Below are 21,223 nucleotides of genomic sequence, written 5' to 3' on the forward strand. Positions count from 1 at the left end.
TACAAAACATGGCACAAACTTCAACAACACTATTATTGGCCAAAAATGCAGGACACCGTCGCTCGTTACGTGAAGGCTTGCGCAACGTGCAAAGCCAGCAAAGCTCCTAACAAGCAAATGATGCCGCAGATGGGGAAGCTCAAGCCAGCAAAGGTACCGTGGGAGTTAATATCCATCGACTTCGTCGGACCACTCACCAGATCCAAGAAGGGCAACACAGTTCTTCTGGTCATCGTCGACTGGATTACCAAATACGTCATTGCCCACCCGATGCGGGTAGCCGATTCAACCAAGATGGTCGAGTTTCTTGAGGAAAAGGTATTCCTGAAATTCTCCAGGCCGAGAATAGTACTGTCAGATAACGGGAAGCAGTTCGAGTCACAAGCCTTTCGAGCGCTGCTTAGCCGTCACAACATCATCCATATGAAGACAGCATTCTACGCACCGCAGGTCAACAACGCCGAGCGGGTGAACAGAGTTCTCATTACATGTATTCGTTCTTTGCTGGAAGAAGATCACCGCGAATGGGACAAGAATCTAGCAGCCATAACCGCCGCTATTAACAGTGCGAAGCACGAATCCACCGGGGTCAGCCCACACTTCGCCAACTTCGGTCGGGAACTTCTGCTGCACACGGACCTCTACACTCAACAAGACTTAAACGTGTCAGATGATCCAAAAGTCGCGCAGGAGATGAGGTTGTCCACGATCAACAGGATTCACAAGTTCATCCAGCAGCGAATCAAGAAAAACCATGAGAGAACGAAGGAACGCTACGATCTACGAAAGCGAACTGTCTCGTTCCAACCGGGCGAGCTAGTATGGCGTCGTTCGTTTGTACTATCGTCGAAGGCGGACCATATAAACAAGAAGCTGGATCCGAAGTTCATCGCTGCCATCGTGAAGGAGAAACTGGGAACGAATTTGTATGTGTTAGAGGATGTCGTCACAGGAAAGCGTGGGCGCTACCATGTGAAGGACATCAAACCTGATTAAGATTCAAGCTATGTAAGCAACAACGCTGACCACAAGCTCACTCGGAGCACAAAACACGAAATGGAGAAGGCTGAAGGACCAACATCATCTTTGAAACCTCGCCCCCAACAACTCGGAGTAAATTATGCAGAACTCTCTATTCGAACAACTCAAGGGAGCACAGCTGATGCTAATTCGTCGCGGGACCAGCTGGATGGACTCTGAGAACTCTGCCAGGAAGTTCGTCAGAATTTGGAGAGGGCTGGCAACCTTGCGTGGGATTGCCGCCACTCATTGTCCAGAACGCAATCCTGTCATCTTGGAGCAGCGTAGCAGCGCTGGGGATAGTAGTACTGGTGAGCCACCGTAGCCAGGCGCTACACACCATCGCAGAGAACCCATCCAGGTTCGGGATATTGGAATGTTCGGAAAGTCAAGTACAGCAGCTCCAAACACCACGTCGCTGCAATTGAAAGGATTGTCAGGACATCAAGGAGAGGATTCAGCACCACAGAATACAGTTATGCGAAGAAGTTGTGAGGAGTAGACATCATGACGGCCGCTACTACCATATCGACTTTCTCTCGCTAACTATCGAAACCCACACGCCTATCTAATCTAGCTATGACCGCTACCCAAGGTAGTCGACAAGAGCCTCTCGAGGTCAAAACACGCCAGTCGTTACTACAACATCTAGGAGATTATCCACCAACCCTAACAATCTCCGAATCAATACAAAACCTTTAGCTATGACCACAGCCAAAGCCTGTCAACCAAGCGCAACAGCGCAGGAAACACCGTTAGGCCGATCGGGAAAAATCGTGCATCTGGAAAACGCAGCGAGCAATATCTCTCATCTACCTCCTCGTGAGTACAGCACAAGTCTAGCTACGTCCGCTACCCAAGGTAGTCAACAAATTCATCGTCGATGCAAAACACGTCTATCGTCACCACCACCACCATCTGCCATGCTCGACGACTCTGGAAGAAGGCGCCGTCTGAAGGAGATTATTCGCAGCAGCATCAACATCCGATTTTGTACCACAAACACGAACACTGCTTAACGAGCACAGTATCAACAGGACAACGCCCAGTGTTGCTGAAAGAGGTTGCAAGATTCCTTTTGACTTTCTCCTAGTCCGGAGGACCATAATTCGACCAAGCATCCTGGATGAAAGAAGAACCGAATAGTGACATCTATAAACAACCCCGATTACGACAACCCGATTAAGACTACCCGATCAAGACAACTTTCAACCAATCAGGAACTCCCAATTAAGACTACCAGATTAAGACCACCCGATCAAGACTACCCGATCAACACCACCTTCAACCAACCATGATCTCCCGAATAAGACTTCCCGATGGAGACTACCCGATCAAGACTACCATCAACCAACCACAACACCCGGTTAAGACTTCCCGATTAAGACCTTCCGATCAAGAAATTGGTCGTCGAATCAAAAAACAATCTCTCAACATCTTCTACAAAAGCCAAAAGACCTGCTATGGTCAAAGCCATGAAAATCGCAGAGGAACATCGTTTAGAATAAGTGCCGACAGTAAACTGTCTTCTATGAATGCGAAATCGCATTAAATTCGTATGTTAAGGATCATGCACAGTTGTCAAAGGGGGTTGCCAAGAAAAATTCAAAAGGAACGCGACCTGGAGGCGCGGTAAAACCTCTATCTTGGACTCTTTGTAACTTAGAGGACTAAATCCCTCTGTTCCCTAGACTTCTGTTTCTTCGTTTTAACCAGTATACCAGTACCGCCTAGTTTTGTTTTGTTAAGTCCTACTCGTAAGATCTCAGTCATTCTTCATTACAATGGCTATTAGATCTAGGATATTTGTAAGCGGCTGAAGTGGTAGTAATATTGTTGAATTTTCACAGAATTCGATGGAAATCTTTACCAGATCTGCTGGTGCCTACCGACACAATCTGCCATAATTCGATGGCTTAGAGTAGTTTGTGTATTTGAATATCTGCCAAAATTAGTTGGTCTTGAGTACCGTTTGTATTGAGTTTGTTTATTAAGCTGTAGACACCTATCTAGAAGGTGTATTGCTTCCGAGATTGAATCGGAAAGTAGTCGTTTATATCCATCGAATTCCTGCGGCAGGTTTTGGAAATTTTCATGGATCCTTGCCATGATCCATGAAAATTTCTACCAAAGCAGCAATGTTGTGTTACAGTTAATTATTTCATTCATTATATTGATACGATAAGAGCGCATTTGGCAAACATTTTATTTTTACCCATTCCCCTCATAAAGAAACTCATTCGTGAATGCACAAATATGAAACTTTTTCTCGGAGTGCTAAAAATCAAAAAACACTGAGATAAGACACAGCAAAGAATTTCGAATTGACTTTGAGTGGATTTCGCTAAGCATGTAGAATGCCAAAATCAAAACAAACCAAAAGAACTGAATAGTTGGCAGCAGTGCTTTGCCAGCTAGTTTCCGGAAGAAAAGTGAACGACGCGGAAGTAAAAAGTGCGCTAGCTGTCGGAAAACGCCGTCGCCAATTCCTGAAATTCGGGAACGCAAGAAAACAGCAGGAACCGACAGGTAAGGCAGAAATTTTCTCTGCTAGCAAACCGCCTCCTAAATACGTGTTTTGTTCAGGCTCGCTCCACCGTTTGGCCGCTACCACAAACTCTTCCGGGTAGGACGACTGCCGAAACGGCAAAGAGGCTTTGGGCCACAAACAAGTCAGAATTGTGAGTATCCACAAAACAATTTGTAAAACCAATTATCGACAGAAAACGTCTTCCCAAGCAGGCCTATTCGTAAAGTCGCCAGCAGTACCTCCTCTGCTCTGCAGGCACTTGGAAAAGCACGAGGTTGAATCGAAGGACAAACTTCTAAGCAAGCCCGGAGAGGTAAGCGAAAACTCACAAACTCAGCTTACAGCATACAAATAAGGCAGACGTTTTTTGCAGATTTGCGGTAGCAATCGGCCAACTCGAAAGAGCCACGCAGACCCGGAAATTGCCTGCCGAAAGGAAAAGGAAAATTGCACACAAGGGGTCGGAGACGTGAGTACTTTTTCTATCATCATTATGCCACGTCTGACCGACGCTTTCCCCCCGACAGGACCCCTTTTTTATATATCCTTCTGGTACATTCCCGTTTGTTCATCCTGGTGCACTTTTCTTGCACATTTTGACCACCGTCACTGACAATCGGTTGGGGCGTGTATCGACACGTGCCACATCATTTGTTTTCCCCTGGGAGGAGCAAATTGCTTCAGTCCCGAGAGGCATTTTCGCGGAGCCGCGGCCGGAGCAAACTGGTTGGTCTCCACGGCGGAAAATCGTCGACTCGGCCTATTGGTACCGGACAGTCGTGTCAACAGCTGCAGCAGGAGCTTTTCGTGGATCCGCGCAGGATCAAAGGCCCGGAACTCATCGTTTGGACAGTCGATGACAAAGCGGTTCGATTCATTGTCGACAACATACTGGGGGAACCGAACCGCTGGGAGCATTTGCGAATGCATCGGTGCACCCGAAGACGATCGTGGGCGAGAGTTTGTCGCCAGGAAAACGACAATGAAAATTTCCATGCACCAGATCACGAAAAGGAAATTCGTCGCTTCGAAGAATCTGAGGCACGGGTGCAAGATCGCGACCGGATCGTGTTGTGCATGCCAGTGAGGAGTAAGGTGGTGGGCACGAGATTGCAGCGCAGTGCCACAGCTGCGCGAGAATCTTGCGCATGTGTAGGTGAGGAGCCATCTTATTGGAAATTAGTTTGTGCGAATCGAGAACAAATTTGCGGAGTGGATTCGCGATCACATCGAGCGCTGAGTGCGGCACGGGTGAGGTCATCCGAAGCGTGTCGCACAGTCCGGAAGGTTACGAACGGATTCGAGCAGGAATTGCGCAAATCACCCAGGAGATTGGGTTGCGCAAACAGAACGAGTTTACCAGGCAGAATGAAAGCCTCAAGGAGGCCAAAAGGATCGTCGAGCATTGTGTAGCATGTAGCCACGTAAGTCGACCACTCAAAAATATTTATGGGGGATAATAAAATGGGTTCAATCCAATTGCAACAACATTAAAGTTGCCCAGAATATGTTTGCTTCTATTTTTCTGATTTTTGCGCTTTGTGGCTTCAACCACACTAAGCGATTGTCACAGCCGGTAGAAAGCGAATTGCCGAAACTAATTCAGGTCCATCGCCCAAAAAAGTTGAAATTTCCAATTCATTCGATGTCCTTCATAACATCGGTGATGAGGAAATATTCATATTTAATTCTGATAAGAGTACTAAGAAACCTTCTTCTTCTTATACTCTTAAAAACGAAAAGGTTCCACCAATTACGGTCACGATTCCTGACTTCAATGCCTTTCGAAAAGAAATCGTCACTTCCGTCAAGGATGTGAAGATTTCTTTTCAGATCGGTCGAAGGGGAACTGCTCGTATTTTGGCGGAATCTTTTAATGATTTTCAAAAAATCTTAAATTATTTAAATAATAAAAAACACCAATTTTTTACGTACGATACTAGAAGTGATCGTCCTTTTAAAGTTGTACTTCGTGGTCTCACTGGCGATCAGACACCGGATGAGATCACAACTGAATTAAATTCTTTGTTAGGTTTTTCTCCAATTCAAGTAATTCAAATGAGGAAAAGAACCAACACGAATAATATCAGTAGTGTTGGTTTTGCTCCTGAGCTTTATTTGATCCATTTTAAAAAGGATCAAGTTAATAATTTGCAAATTCTTGAAAAGGCTCGTCTTATGTTTCATTGTCGAGTCAAATTCGAACCTTTTCGAAAATCTTCAACCAATTTCCTTCAAAATATTACGCAATGTCGTCGTTGTCAAGCTTTTTGTCACGGCACTAAAAATTGTAGAATGAATGCCAGATGCATGCTTTGCGGCTCATTCGATCATGAAAAATCTAAATGCCTTTTTGGTGGTGATAAGCCACAAACAGAATTTTTCAAGTGTGCAAATTGCGCAGGTAATCATTCCTCGAATTCGCTAGACTGTCCCATCAGGGCAAAAATTATTGCTTCTAGGAAAAATCCCAAAGTTTCCAGAAAAGTTTCTTCTCCTCCTTCCTCTTTTTCGTCTTCACACGTCGGGCCGGCAAACAACCTGCCTGTTCGCATTCAGCCTCGTTCTACATTGGAATCACGGCTGGGTAATACCCGAAGTGTTTCTAATGTTACCTGTGCTGAATCTGCGCCCCAGACTCGTTGTTTATCGTTCTCAGAGGTGGTTGAAAATGGGTTGCCCTCGTCAGGTTTAACTAATAAAAATGGGAAAAAACCAAGTCTCAACGTTCATGCGAAGGCTTGGGAAAATCCCCGAAATTCAAATACTTGTTCTTCTCCTTCATTTTCTGATCCTAACAATTTTGTTGATTTGGGTGAGATTACTGAGGAAAAATTAAAATTTTTGCATCAAAATTTAATGGAAATGATGCAACTTATGTTGAAAGCAAATTCAATGTTTGAAGCTTTCCAAACTTCTTTTAATTATGCTAACAAAATTATTATGACTTTACGATTCCCTCATGGATCCAAATAGATGTTTAAATATTATGAATTGGAATGCTAGATCTTTGCTGGCTAACCAAGATGAATTCTTTTTATTTTTGAAAACTCAAAACATACATATTGCTGCCATCACTGAAACTTTTTTAAAGCCAGACAATAACTTGAAAAGCAATGCTTTTTTTAAAATTTTGCGAAATGATCGACTTGATCGACAAGGTGGGGGTGTAGCTATTGTCATCAATAGTCGTCTCAAATTTAGACTTCTTCCTTCTTTCAATACAAAAGTCTTAGAAACAATTGGAATTGAATTAGAAACTTCTATGGGGAAAATTATAATTATTGCCGCATATTTGCCTTATCAATGCAGCGGTGAACAGAAAAATTTTTTGAAGGGAGATTTACAAAAACTCACCAGAAATAAATCTAAATTTTTTGTTATTGGTGACTTTAATGCAAAACACCGATCTTGGAATAATATTTCATCAAATTCAAATGGGAATATTTTATTTAATGACTGCTCTGCAGGTTATTACACTGTTGAATATCCTAATGGGCATACTTGTTTCTCTTCGATTAGAAATCCTTCCACAATTGATTTGGTTCTAACGGATTTAGGCGAGCATTGTAGTCAATAAGTTACTCATGCGGACCTCGATTCAGACCACCTTCCAGTAACTTTTTCTTTATCCCAAAGTCCCATTGAAAACCCTTGAAAATCAACTCTTAACTTTCAAAAAGCTGACTGGGAGCGATATAGGAATTTTATTGAACGTAATTTGAATGTAAACGTTCCACTGAATTCAATTGAAGATATTGATTTGGCTGTAGAAAATTTGACAACTTCAATAGTCAATGCTAAAGCCGCTTCAATACCCAAAGTTAAACATAAATTTAATCAACCTTTAATTGATGATGATCTTCAGTTTTTGATACGACTGAAAAACATTCGTCGACGCCAATATCAACGTACTAGGGATCCTTATTTGAAATTTATTTATTGCGACCTTCAAAAAGAGATCAAACGTCGTTTAAATTTCATTCGTAATGAAAATTTTGCCAAAGCAGTAGAGGACATAAAACCCTACTCAAAGCCATTTTGGAAATTAACTAAAATTCTGAAAAAGCCCCAGAAGCCAATTCCTACTTTGAAAGACGGGGATAAACTTCTTTTAACGAATGCAGAAAAAGCTCAAAAATTGGCCCAACAATTTGAGTCTGCTCATGATTTTAATTTAAACGTTGTAAGTCCAATTGATGCTCAAATTTCCCTTGAATTTGATGATATTCTTTCTAAACAAAATGTATTTGAAAGTTCTTGTTAGACAAATATTGATGAACTTAAATTGTTTTGCAAAAAATTTAAAAATATGAAAGCTCCAGGGGAAGATGGGATTTTCTATATTCTTATTAAAAAGTTGCCTGAAAGCACTTTAAATTTTTTAGTTAAAATCTTCAATAAATGTTTTCACTTGGCTTATTTTCCCAATAAATGGAAAAATGCCAAAGTAACTCCAATTTTAAAACCTGGAAAAAGTGCTTCAGAGCCTTCAAGTTATCGACCAATTAGTTTGCTTCCATCTTTAAGTAAACTATTTGAGAGAGTTATTTTGAGTAGAATGATGATTCACATTAATCAGAATTCTATTTTCCCTGATGAACAATTTGGTTTTCATCATGGACATTCTACTACACATCAACTTTTGAGTGTAACTAATATGATTAACGCTAGCAAATCTGAAGGTTATTCAACTGGTGTTGCTCTTCTTGATATTGAAAAAGCTTTTGACAGTGTTTGGCACAAAGGTTTAGTAGCTAAGTTAGCTCGATTTGATTTTCCTGTATATCTCACCAAAATTATACAAAATTATTTGACTAGCCGAACCTTACAAGTAAGCTATCAAAATTCATGCTCTGAAAGGACACCCATTAGAGCTGGTGTCTCTCAGGGCAGTATACTTGGGCCAATTTTATACAATATTTTTACTTCTGATCTTCCTGATGTACCAGAAGGAAAAGGTAGAAGATTATTTGCTGATGATACTTTGCTTTCAGCCAAAGGTCGAAATTTACGGGTGGTACGCAGTAGATTGCAACAAAATTTAAATTCCTTTTTGAATTACTTGAAAATGTGGAAAATTTCTCCTAACGCTTCCAAAACTCAACTTATTTTATTTCCCCATAAGCCAAGAGCTCAATTTTTAAAACCCAATGAAAATCATTCCATAACTGTTAATGGGGTTTCATTAGAATGGTCTGATCACGTGAAGTACTTGGGACTCACACTTGATCGGAATCTTACTTTTAAAAATCACATTGAAGATATTCAATCTAAGTGTAATAAATATACTAAATCTCTTTATTCTCTCATCAACAGGAAATCCCGGCTGTGCCTGAAGAATAAGATGCTTATTTATAAGCAAGTTTTCCGACCAGCGATAATGTATGCAGTTCCGATTTGGTCTAGTTGCTGCGCGACGAGGAAGAAAGCCATCCAGAGGATTCAGAACAAGGTTCTGAAAATGATTTTGCGGCTTCCACCTTGGCACAGCACCGAAGATCTTCATCGGATTGCGGGCATTGAATCGATCGAAGAGATGGCCAACAAAATCATCTCTAACTTCAGAGGAAAATCGATGCAGTCTTCCATCGCAGAGATTCGTTCTCTTTATAACTAGTTTAATTTTAGGATAGTGTTTAGTTTTAAGTTTAAAATATTTTTGCCATTAAAGGATGTTCTCCTTTATTAAATACTTAATTGCGCTAAGCAAATTTAATTCTTACAAATAATTTTTTAATATCTAGTTAACTATAGGGCTCTGAACAGTTCATTATTGAGCTGAACACCTAATTTAATGAAATAATGTAATATAAATGTAATGATGAATTGATACAAATAAAGACATATTTAAAAAAAAAAAAAAAACTGATTTCGCATGTACGCATTCGCATTCGTTCGTAGGTATCTCGGCAGGAAAAACCGAATGAGAATATTTGCGTTCTTTGGAGTGTCGCCGAAATTAACCGTTTTATTCTAAGTTCGGTGACTCAACTCTCAATTTTTTACATGCTCTGTCGATTTTTGAGAGGACGCGCTTACTGGGTTGAGACACTTACTGATACAAGGTCCCATACGAAAATCCACTCACTCACTCACTCAAACTCAATCAATGCGGCCTTGCATCGGTTCATACTGCCTGCGTACTTTCTGGCAAAGCGGCAGATACATATGTTCATACATACTGCCTGCGTGTTTGAATAGCTATTTTGGTCCTCCCCAACAACAGCAACAACAAAGCAAGATGTATCAGGCAGACAGCATTCGATCATCGATCAGTAAACGAGTGAGTGAGTGAGTGATTGAGCAAGAAAAGTTATTGACTGAAAGAAGAAACTGAAAATCAGGTAGCTCCTCACTCAGTTGAGAATTCCAACTGGAGAAGAAACGTCTCTCTTTCAAGTTTTATTTCTTTGATTCTCGGAGCAGCGCTGTCGAACACAATCTTTGCCCCGCTGGGAGATAAACCAACTGACAATTTAGGTTTTGCTTTCGCTGTTGAAAACGTTTCAGTGTCTCTCATGAGAATTGAGTGATTTTCGGAAATCTGTTGTGAAAAATCATGTGTATTTTAAGAGTGAATTCGGGTTCAGTGCAGGGGTGGAAAACAGAAGAAAAAAACAAAAAAATCGCTCAAATGATGTCAATTTGATCTGATCAAATCACCGACCAGTGAGCAGGCAAAGTTTAGGCAATTTCATTGGAATGACCATTCTTAAAATTTTTTTCAAGTCGTTGAGAGAGTTTTGCATTGGATAAGTTTACAAGTTTCACCAAGCTGAGCATGCCTCATCTATGAAACAACAGCTTAGGTGATTTTGTTTGTTTCCGGCACGAATTTTTATCATAAATGATTACAAATCTTATCAAAAAGTGCTCATTTTTTTGTCGAAAAGTAAAAAAAAAATGCTGCAGCAAAATTTCTATTTGCCTGACCTAGGTTAAACCGTCAAAATAGAGACTGATCAATGTTACCCCAAAGCATCAATTTCTTAACAAAAACAAAATCTTTTTTCAAATCAAATTTAAAGTAGTGTACCGTCAACTGGGGCAACATGCAACAATTTTCAACTTCAATGGCTTCTAAAAAACTTATGTTCACAATTAATCATACCTCTTATGCATCAAAAGTTTTAAGGATGCTGGGGTATCAAATTGGCGTAGTTAGAAAAATTATAAGTTTCTTCACTTATTTTTAATTTTCTAAAAACATGCGATTTTCACCCTCCTTAGAAAATGGGGTAACTTGCAACAAACTTTGTTTTTAATGAAAAATCTTATGAACACGTACAAAAATTTATAGTTTTTAATATATTAGCGATGCCTTGAAGATCATTAGGCATGACAACACCAATTGCAGTAGTTTTTGGGTCTGTAATCACTAATTTTCACATTTTTTTCTGAAAATGAAGATGCTGCATACATTTAGGGGTTAAATTATACTACGAAAAATTCTAAATGCTGAAATCATTAAAATAAATGTTTGGATAAATGAAATTTCAATGTTTACAAACGCGTGTTGCAAAACATTCATATTCCAACACATGGAAACAAGATTTACAAGGTATTTCTTTGATTTGCATTTTGTTGCATTTAACCCCAGACACCTATCGGAATTTTAAAAATATTTATTTAAAAAAATTGGGTGATTGTTCGAAAAATATTTTTACACCAACAATGTTGGTATAACATGAGGAAACCAGTAAAAAGTTTGTAGGTAATATTATCAAGCCAATCTGTCATACTGGGTAAAGTTTTTTTTTGCATCAAAAAATGTTAAAATTTGTACATTTATTGCTCGATTTTTCAAATTTTACATAAAGATTAAAAACTTAAGAAAACTAGCTTAAAATGTGAGAAATTTTGTCATCATCATTTTGTGATCATTAAAAGATAACTTCAAAACAATGCTTTAAATTAAGCATTGATTTAATGTAGTGTTATACAAATGTTGCTTCGAACCCCGCTGTTGCATGATGCCCCGTTTGACGGTAATAAATTTCTGCCACCATGTTTTACGTTGATAAGAGTCCAGTACTGGTTTACAATAATATGAAACATGCCACATTCGCCTTAACAGAACAAATAATCGAAAAATTTTGACGAAAGTGATCAATTTTACCCCGAATTACGGTACTTTATTTTTCAAATTCAAATCCCTTAGTTTTCTTCGTAATTCACTTGTAGATTAAAAGAAAATGATTGTTTCAAATCTATTTTTAATTATTAATTAAAATTTTTTAGGTCCATAAAATATTTTAGTTGTTAAATTGGACGGTACAAAACAAAATTCAAGCAAATCGTCGTGACAAAGAAGAAATTGGTATTTGTTCCGGCTTATAAGGAGGAAATTACAATACTTATAAAGTAAGTCTTGAGGACAGTTTATTTATGATTTTCAGAATTTCAACCGCGTTGAGAGACAGCCTGAACGCACTGACAAGGATTTGAAACTAAGTTGAGAGGACAGCTTGAAAATCCAAAGGCTAGTTGAGAGGACAGCCTGAGTATATTGACAAGATTATCAAGGGAGTTTAGAGGACAGCTCGAAAATTCAAAGGTGAGTTGAGAAGACAACCTGAGCGTATTGAAGAAAATAGCAAGCGAGTTGAGATAAGAGCTTGGATTCCATAGGCGAGTTGAGAGGACAGCCTGAACGCATTGACAAGTAAAGATTTCAAGCAGGTTGAGAGAACAGCTTGAAAATCCGAAGGCGAGTTGAGAGGAGAGCCTGAGTGTATTGACACGAATATCAAGCCAGTTGAAGGACAACTTGAAAATTCAATCGGAGTTTAGAGGACAGCCTGAACGCGTTAACAAAAATTTCAAACGAGCTGAGAAAACAGCTTGAAAATCTAAAGGCAAGTTGAGAGGACAGCCTGAGTGTATTGAAATTAATTCCAAGCAAATTTAGAGAACAGTCTGGATTTCATAGGCGAGTTGAGAGGACAGCCTGAACGCATTGACAAGAATTTCATGCGAGTTGAGAGGACAGCTTAAAAATCCAAAAGCGAGTTTAGAGTGAGAGCCTGAGTGTATTGACATGATTGTCAAGCGTATTGAGAAGACAGCTTGGATCAAACGAGAGTTGAGAGGACAGCCTGAGGTAATAGACAAGGATTTCAAGTGAGTTGAAAGACACCTTTAAAATTCAAACATGAACACTAAGCGAGTTGAGAGGACAACTTGAAAATTCAAAGGCGTGTTGAGAAGGCAGTCTTAGCGTATTGACAAGAATAATCAATCGTGTTGAGAGGAAAGCTTGAGATATGAAAAAAAATCCAGCGAGCCGAGAGCTCGAAAACAAGTATATTCACTACTTCAATTTTTTTTTTAATTAATGCAAACTTTTCTGTTTTGATATTTTTCTTAATTTTTCGATCACTTCCAAAATCCTTTAAAATTCACGTTATTCGAAAAAAAAATATCAAAAGAAACACTTCTTTTTCAAGCTTCATCCATAATATTTCATCAGCCGCTCTAGACTTCAGGGTGCCCATAATCTAATTTTAAAGCAGCTAATAAGCGTGAAGAGTTGAATAAATAACTCGAATTCAGCCTCACAAATTGTAGAGCAAAACTATAAATGAAACAGTAAAAATATCACCACACAATAACAGAAAACTGCGAAAAAACCAACAAAACTGCAAGTGCATTGCACTCTTGAAAATGCAAAACACCTCCCGATTTTATAATTACTTCATTGGCCGCCTCGTTGTTGGAGCTGCTGGCGTTGATTGCCGCGGACATTCGGCGATTCTTTGGGATCACTAATAAATACACACACACACACACACTTAGAGCTTAGGGGAGGGAGTTTTCACTTTTTCCGATTCCGGATTTTCGGATTTCCGGTTTTCTTTTCTACTTGTCACAGTCGATATTCGATAATCGAAAAAACTATCACTTGGCAAACGCGGGTGGAAGAGCACTTCGCTTCTCTTATCGAGGCAAACTGAGGACTTCCTTATCGGAATAAATTCTTATCACTGACCGTTTCCTAGCCCTAGTCCGTTTGTTTCAGGTGCATCCAACGCTGACTTAGTCAAAGTGACAACAAAGTAACGAACTTTCAACAATGTGATGGACAAATTTACAACGCACGTGGGCTAAGATAAAACAAATCCCAAATACAGCCCCGGTTTTCAAACTAGGATATTGTTTTGTTTTTCACTTTGATTCACGATTTCTTTAGGTTTCAACAAAAAAATATTCAACTTATTAAAAATATATCCCTTAGATGAGGATCGGAACTGTTTCGTTTCGCGCGACACGCGGCGGCGTGGACCAAATAGTGGGTCTCCTCGAGTCGAGTGTGCTTCCGCACATCACATTTGCTGAACTGTTTGTTGTGGCATCATCTGCACCGAACTTCTGCTGCTGCCTGACCGAGATTTTCGTGAAGGGTTTGTGTTGGTCGGTTGTTAATAAACCGATGGGCAAGGATGTTGTCTCTTTGCTTGCTCGTTACTGTCAACGCATCATCTACCGATTTTCATTTGGCGAACTGTTTTTTGGCTTAACGCGAGAAAACTATTGCTTTCATTACTTGAACAAAAATCTTTTTGCGTCCCATTTGAGAAAATTTAAAGGCACAAAGTTTGAATAGAAAAACATCCAAAAAATGCAGATTTTTAACGAAACGAAATTGAATCTAATGACGACAACAACGTGGGAACTAGGAAACAGCTAATGCGGGTTTCCCGCCAGGATTGTCGATAAACTGCACGGCAAATGATAAAAAAAACTTCAACATTAAAGGCCTGAATCTAGGCATAAAATACATGGAATAACACCTAAATTCAGGCAACAAAACATTTAAAAAATTGTCAAAACTGTCAAAATATTCAAAATTAACAAAATTTTCAATATCGTCAAAATTGTCAAAATTGTCAAAATTGTCAAAATTGTCAAAATTTTCAAAATTGTCAAAATTGTCAAAATTGTCAAAATTGTCAAAATTGTCAAAATTGTCAAATTTGTCAAAATTGTCAAAATTGTCAAAATTGTCAAAATTGTCAAAATTGTCAAAATTGTCAAAATTGTCAAAATTGTCAAAATTGTCAAAATTGTCAAAATTGTCCAAATTGTCAAAATTGTCAAAATTGTCAAAATTGTCAAAATTGTCAAAATTGTCAAAACTGTCAAAATTGTCAAAATTGTCAAAATTGTCAAAATTGTCAAAATTGTCAAAATTGTCAAAATTGTCAAATTGTCAAAATTGTCAAAATTGTCAAAATTTTCAAAATTGTCAAAATTGTCAAAATTGTCAAAATAGTCGAAATTGTCAAAATTGTCAATATGTCAAAATTGTTCAAATTGTCAAAATTGTCAAAATTGTCAAAATTGTCAAAATATCGAAATTGTCAAAATTGTCAAAATAGTCAAAATTAAAAAATTGGTCGAAATTGTCAAAATTGACAAAATTGTCAAAATTGTAAAAATTGTAAAAATTGTAAAAATTGCCAAAATTGTCAAAATTGTCCAAATTGTCCAAATTGTCAAAATTGTCAAAATTGTCAAAATTGTCAAAATTGTCAAAATTGTCAAAATTGTCAAAATTGTCAAAATTGTCAAAATTGTCAACATTGTCAACATTGTCAAAATTGTCAAAATTTACAAGATTGCCAAAATTTTAAAAAATGACAAAAATGACAAAAATGACAAAAATGACAAAAATGACAAAAATGACAAAAATGACAAAAATGACAAAAATGACAAAAATGACAAAAATGACAAAAATGACAAAAATGACAAAAATGACAAAAATGACAAAAATGACAAAAATGACAAAAATGACAAAAATGACAAAAATGACAAAAATGACAAAAATGACAAAAATGACAAAAATGACAAAAATGACAAAAATGACAAAAATGACAAAAATGACAAAAATGACAAAAATGACAAAAATGACAAAAATGACAAAAATGACAAAAATGACAAAAATGACAAAAATGACAAAAATGACAAAAATGACAAAAATTACAAAAATGACAAAAAATGACAAAAATGACAAAAATGACAAAAATGACAAAAATGACAAAAATGACAAAAATGACAAAAATGACAAAAATGACAAAAATGACAAAAATGACAAAAATGACAAAAATGACAAAAATGACAAAAATGACAAAAATGACAAAAATGACAAAAATGACAAAAATGACAAAAATGACAAAAATGACAAAAATGACAAAAATGACAAAAATGACAAAAATGACAAAAATGACAAAAATGACAAAAATGACAAAAATGACAAAAATGACAAAAATGACAAAAATGACAAAAATGACAAAAATGACAAAAATGACAAAAATGACAAAAATGACAAAAATGACAAAAATGACAAAAATGACAAAAATGACAAAAATGACAAAAATGACAAAAATGACAAAAATGACAAAAATGACAAAAATGACAAAAATGACAAAAATGACAAAAATGACAAAAATGACAAAAATGACAAAAATGACAAAAATGACAAAAATGACAAAAATGACAAAAATGACAAAAATGACAAAAATGACAAAAATGACAAAAATGACAAAAATGACAAAAATGACAAAAATGACAAAAATGACAAAAATGACAAAAATGACAAAAATGACAAAAATGACAAAAATGACAAAAATGACAAAAATGACAAAAATGACAAAAATGACAAAAATGACAAAAATGACAAAAATGACAAAAATGACAAAAATGACAAAAATGACAAAAATGACAAAAATGACAAAAATGACAAAAATGACAAAAATGACAAAAATGACAAAAATGACAAAAATGACAAAAATGACAAAAATGACAAAAATGACAAAAATGACAAAAATGACAAAAATGACAAAAATGACAAAAATGACAAAAATGACAAAAATGACAAAAATGACAAAAATGACAAAAATGACAGAAATGATAAATATGACAAAAATGACAAATATGACAAAATTGTAAAAAATTGACAAAAATGCAAAAATGACAAAAATGACAAAAATGACAAAAATGACAAAAATGACAAAAATGACAAAAATGACAAAAATGACAAAAATGACAAAAATGACAAAAATGACAAAAATGACAGAAATGACAAAAATGACAAAAATGAAAAAAATGACAAAAATGACAAAAATGACAAAAATGACAAAAATGACAAAAATGACAAAAATGACAAAAATGACAAAAATGACAAAAATAACAAAAATGACAAAAATGACAAAAATGACAAAAATGACAAAAATGACAAAAATGACAAAAATGACAAAAATGACAAAGATGACAAAAATGACAAAAATGACAAAAATGACAAAAATGACAAAAATGACAAAAATGACAAAAATGACAAAAATGACAAAAATGACAAAAATGACAAAAATGATAAAAATGACAAAAATGACACAAATGACAAAAATGATAAATATGACAAAAATGATAAAGATGACAAAAAAGACAAAAATAACAAAAATGACAAAAATGACAAAAATGACAAAAATGACAAAAATGACAAAAATGACAAAAATAACAAAAATGACAAAAATGACAAAAATGACAAAAATGACAAAAATGACAAAAATGACAAAAATGACAAAAATGACAAAAATAACAAAAATGACAAAAATGACAAAAATGACAAAAATGACAAAAATGATAAAAATGACTAAAATGACAAAAATGACAAAAATGACAAAAATGACAAAAATGACAAAAATGACAAAAATGACAAAAATGACAAAAATGACAAAAATGACAAAAATGACAAAAATGACAAAAATGACAAAAATGACAAAAATGACAAAAATGACAAAAATGACAAAAATGACAAAAATGACAAAAATGACAAAAATGACAAAAATGACAAAAATGACAAAAATGACAAAAATGACAAAAATGACAAAAATGACAAAAATGACAAAAATGACAAAAATGACAAAAATGACAAAAATGACAAAAATGACAAAAATGACAAAAATGACAAAAATTACAAAAATGACAAAAAATGACAAAAATGACAAAAATGACAAAAATGACAAAAATGACAAAAATGACAAAAATGACAAAAATGACAAAAATGACAAAAATGACAAAAATGACAAAAATGACAAAAATGACAAAAATGACAAAAATGACAAAAATGACAAAAATGACAAAAATGACAAAAATGACAAAAATGACAAAAATGACAAAAATGACAAAAATGACAAAAATGACAAAAATGACAAAAATGACAAAAATGACAAAAATGACAAAAATGACAAAAATGACAAAAATGACAAAAATGACAAAAATGACAAAAATGACAAAAATGACAAAAATGACAAAAATGACAAAAATGACAAAAATGACAAAAATGACAAAAATGACAAAAATGACAAAAATGACAAAAATGACAAAAATGACAAAAATGACAAAAATGACAAAAATGACAAAAATGACAAAAATGACAAAAATGACAAAAATGACAAAAATGACAAAAATGACAAAAATGACAAAAATGACAAAAATGACAAAAATGACAAAAATGACAAAAATGACAAAAATGACAAAAATGACAAAAATGACAAAAATGACAAAAATGACAAAAATGACAAAAATGACAAAAATGACAAAAATGACAAAAATGACAAAAATGACAAAAATGACAAAAATGACAAAAATGACAAAAATGACAAAAATGACAAAAATGACAAAAATGACAAAAATGACAAAAATGACAAAAATGACAAAAATGACAAAAATGACAAAAATGACAAAAATGACAAAAATGACAAAAATGACAAAAATGACAAAAATGATAAAAATGACAAAAATGACAAAAATGACAAAAATGACAAAAATGACAAAAATGACAAAAATGACAAAAATGACAAAAATGATAAAAATGATAAAAATGACAAAAATAACAAAAATAACAAAAATGACAAAAATGACAAAAATGACAAAAATGACAAAAATGACAAAAATGACAAAAATGACAAAAATGACAAAAATGACAAAAATGACAAAATCGACAAAAATTACAAAAATGACAAAAATGACAAAAATTACAAAAATAACAAAAAATGACAAAAATGACAAAAATGACAAAAATGACAAAAATGACAAAATGACAAAAATGACAAAAATGACAAAAATGACAAAAATGACAAAAATGACAAAAATGACAAAAATGACAAAAATGACAAAAATGACAAAAATGACAAAAATGACACTTACTTAACTTAATGATCCCGCGCCGATCCTCCGGTGCATAGGGCCGTGGTAAAAGACCTCCACTGTTGACGATCCGGAGCCAGCGTCTTCACCTGGTCCCAGTCAAGATTCTCGTCGACAGTTCGGATTTCAGCGGCTAGGCTTCGCCGCCACGAGTTTCTGGGCCTGCCTCTTCTTCGATGACCTTCTGGATTTTACTCTAGCGCCTCTCTGCAAATCTCGTTTTCATCTTTTCGCAGCGTGTGCCCAATCCATCTCCACTTACGCTCCCGAATCTCAATTTCTAGCACCCTTTGAAGACACCGGCGATGTAGTTCCTCATTCGAGATCCAGTTGCCAGGCCACCAAGCGCGGATGATGTTTCGCAGGCAGCGGTTTACAAATACTTGCAGTTTTCGCGTCGTCACCGCATATGTGCACCAAGTTTCGCACCCGTACAGCAATACGGATTTTACGTTTGAGTTGAAGATTCGGATTTTTGTTCGTAGAGAGATCTGACGTGACCGCCAGATGTTTCGGAGACTCGCAAACGCAAATCGGGCTTTTCTGATCCGGGTTTCGATGTCTTTCCTGGTACCACCATCAGGCGTTATCTGGCTACCAAGATACTGGAAGCACTTCACTTTCTCAACTTGTTGCCCAGCTACCATGAAACTGGAGGGATTTCCTGTGTTGATCTCCATCGACTTGGTCTTTCCGACATTGACTTTGAGACCTGCTGCCTTGGAACTTTCGGTGAGGTCGTCGAGTTTGCTCTGCATGTCCGGTTGTGTTTGGGCGAGCAAAACAATATCGTCAGCCAGGTCAAGGTCGTTCAGTTGCTCCATTGTTAAAGGATTCCACGGCAATCCTCGGTTCGGTGCACAGTCGATCGATCCAGTCAGAATCTCATCCATTACGATGAGGAAAAGTAGCGGTGATAAGATACATCCTTGTCTCACTCCAGCAGTTACCGGGATTGGTTCGGACAAGACACCGTCGTGCAAGACCTTGCACGAAAATGCCTCGTATTGTGCTTCGATGAGATGGACTAGTTTCTCTGGGACCCCTCGTCGCCTTAGAGTCGCCCAGATGTTTTCATGGTTAAGTCGGTCGAATGCTTTTTCGAAATCAACGAACACCAACAGAAGAGAGTCCTGGAATTCGTTGATTTGTTCCAGTATGATTCGTAGCGTTGTGATGTGGTCCACACATGATCGTCCGGATCGGAATCCAGCTTGTTGCCGTCGGAGTGTAGCGTCGATTTTCTCCTGGATCCTGTTCAGAATCACTTTGCAGAGTACTTTGAGGGTTGTACAGATCAACGTTATGCCTCGCCAGTTACCGCACTCTGTCAGGTCTCCTTTCTTCGGGACCTTAACGAGGATACCCTGCATCCAGTCGGCCGGGAATGTTGCAGTATCCCAGATGTCAGCGAAAAGACTGTGCAACATTTGTGCTGATAGGGCAGGGTCGGCTTTCAGCATTTCAGCAGGGATGCAATCGATCCCAGGTGCTTTGTTGGATTTCATGTTTTTGATTGCCGCTTCTATTTCAGCCAGCGAGGGCGCTTCCGAGTTGACGCCATTAATGCGGCTTACTGTTGGCGCTTCGAGCTGCGGGTTTTGTTGGTCATCGCTATTCGTGACTCGGAAGAGTTGTTCGAAGTGCTCAGTCCATCGTTTGAGCTGATCTGTTGGATCGGTCAATAACTGACCTGCTTGGTCTTTTAGCGGCATTCTTGCATTAGTCCTTGCACCACTGAGGCGGCGAGAAATGTCATAAAGTAATCGGATATCTCCATTGGCGGCGGCTCTTTCTCCCTCTTCGGCTAGGGAGTTTGTCCAGGCTCTCTTGTCTCGTCTACAAGCTCGTTTAACTGCCACACACAAAAATGACAAAAATGACAAAAATGGCAAAAATGACACAAATGACAAAAATGATAAAAATGACAAAAATGACAAAGATGACAAAAAAGACAAAAATGACAAAAATGACAAAAGTGACAAAAATGACAAAAATGATAAAAATGATAAAAATTACAAAAATGACAAAAATTACAAAATAGGCAAAAAAAGACAATAATGAAAATAAAATATTTAATGGCAAACATTAAAAAAAATTAAAAAATCCTTTTTAACAAAAATTTAAAAAAAAATATTAGAATGTCTATGTATATAATTTTTCTTTTTTTGAAGTTGCCAAGTAGTGAATATTCCTTAAAATGAGTTAGTAGTTTAATTCTCTCTGAATAATTAAACAAACTTTTAAACTCTGTCAAAATTCACCCAAAATTGAAACTAAAACACAACTGTGAAACTGATTTGAAAATTCTATCGAAAAATAAGGTTATAGTTATCAGTGGTTATAGATAAAATATTGTCGGCATGGAACTATTTTGCGAAACAGAAACTCTAGGACAGATAAGTTATGAATCATTTCAAATTTTGAATATTTGTTTTCAAAAACACCAAAGGATAAATGGAT

General features: G+C 36.4%; 1 protein-coding gene and 1 long non-coding RNA gene across 3 annotated transcripts in view; one reads left to right on the forward strand and one right to left on the reverse strand.

Annotated features, from left to right (window-relative positions):
- Window positions 1–13,878, reverse strand: part of LOC129758136 (calcium-binding protein E63-1) — a 263,324-nt gene extending 249,446 nt beyond the window's left edge. The window contains exon 1 of one of the 2 annotated variants that reach the window (XM_055755597.1): window positions 13,250–13,878. In XM_055755597.1, coding sequence (XP_055611572.1) covers window positions 13,250–13,300 — 51 coding nt within the window. In that variant the 5' untranslated portion in view covers window positions 13,301–13,878. The remainder of the gene's footprint in view (window positions 1–13,249) is intronic. The other variant, XM_055755601.1, reaches the window with a different exon arrangement.
- Window positions 2,848–5,101, forward strand: LOC129758138 (uncharacterized). The gene is made up of 4 exons (XR_008739902.1): window positions 2,848–3,549; window positions 3,607–3,701; window positions 3,763–3,863; window positions 3,924–5,101. It is a non-coding gene; the product is annotated as an uncharacterized LOC129758138 (long non-coding RNA).
- Window positions 13,879–21,223: the final 7,345 nt, after the last annotated feature.

This window comes from Uranotaenia lowii, chromosome 3 (assembly GCF_029784155.1).
Source record: "Uranotaenia lowii strain MFRU-FL chromosome 3, ASM2978415v1, whole genome shotgun sequence".
NCBI lineage: Eukaryota > Metazoa > Arthropoda > Insecta > Diptera > Culicidae > Uranotaenia > Uranotaenia lowii.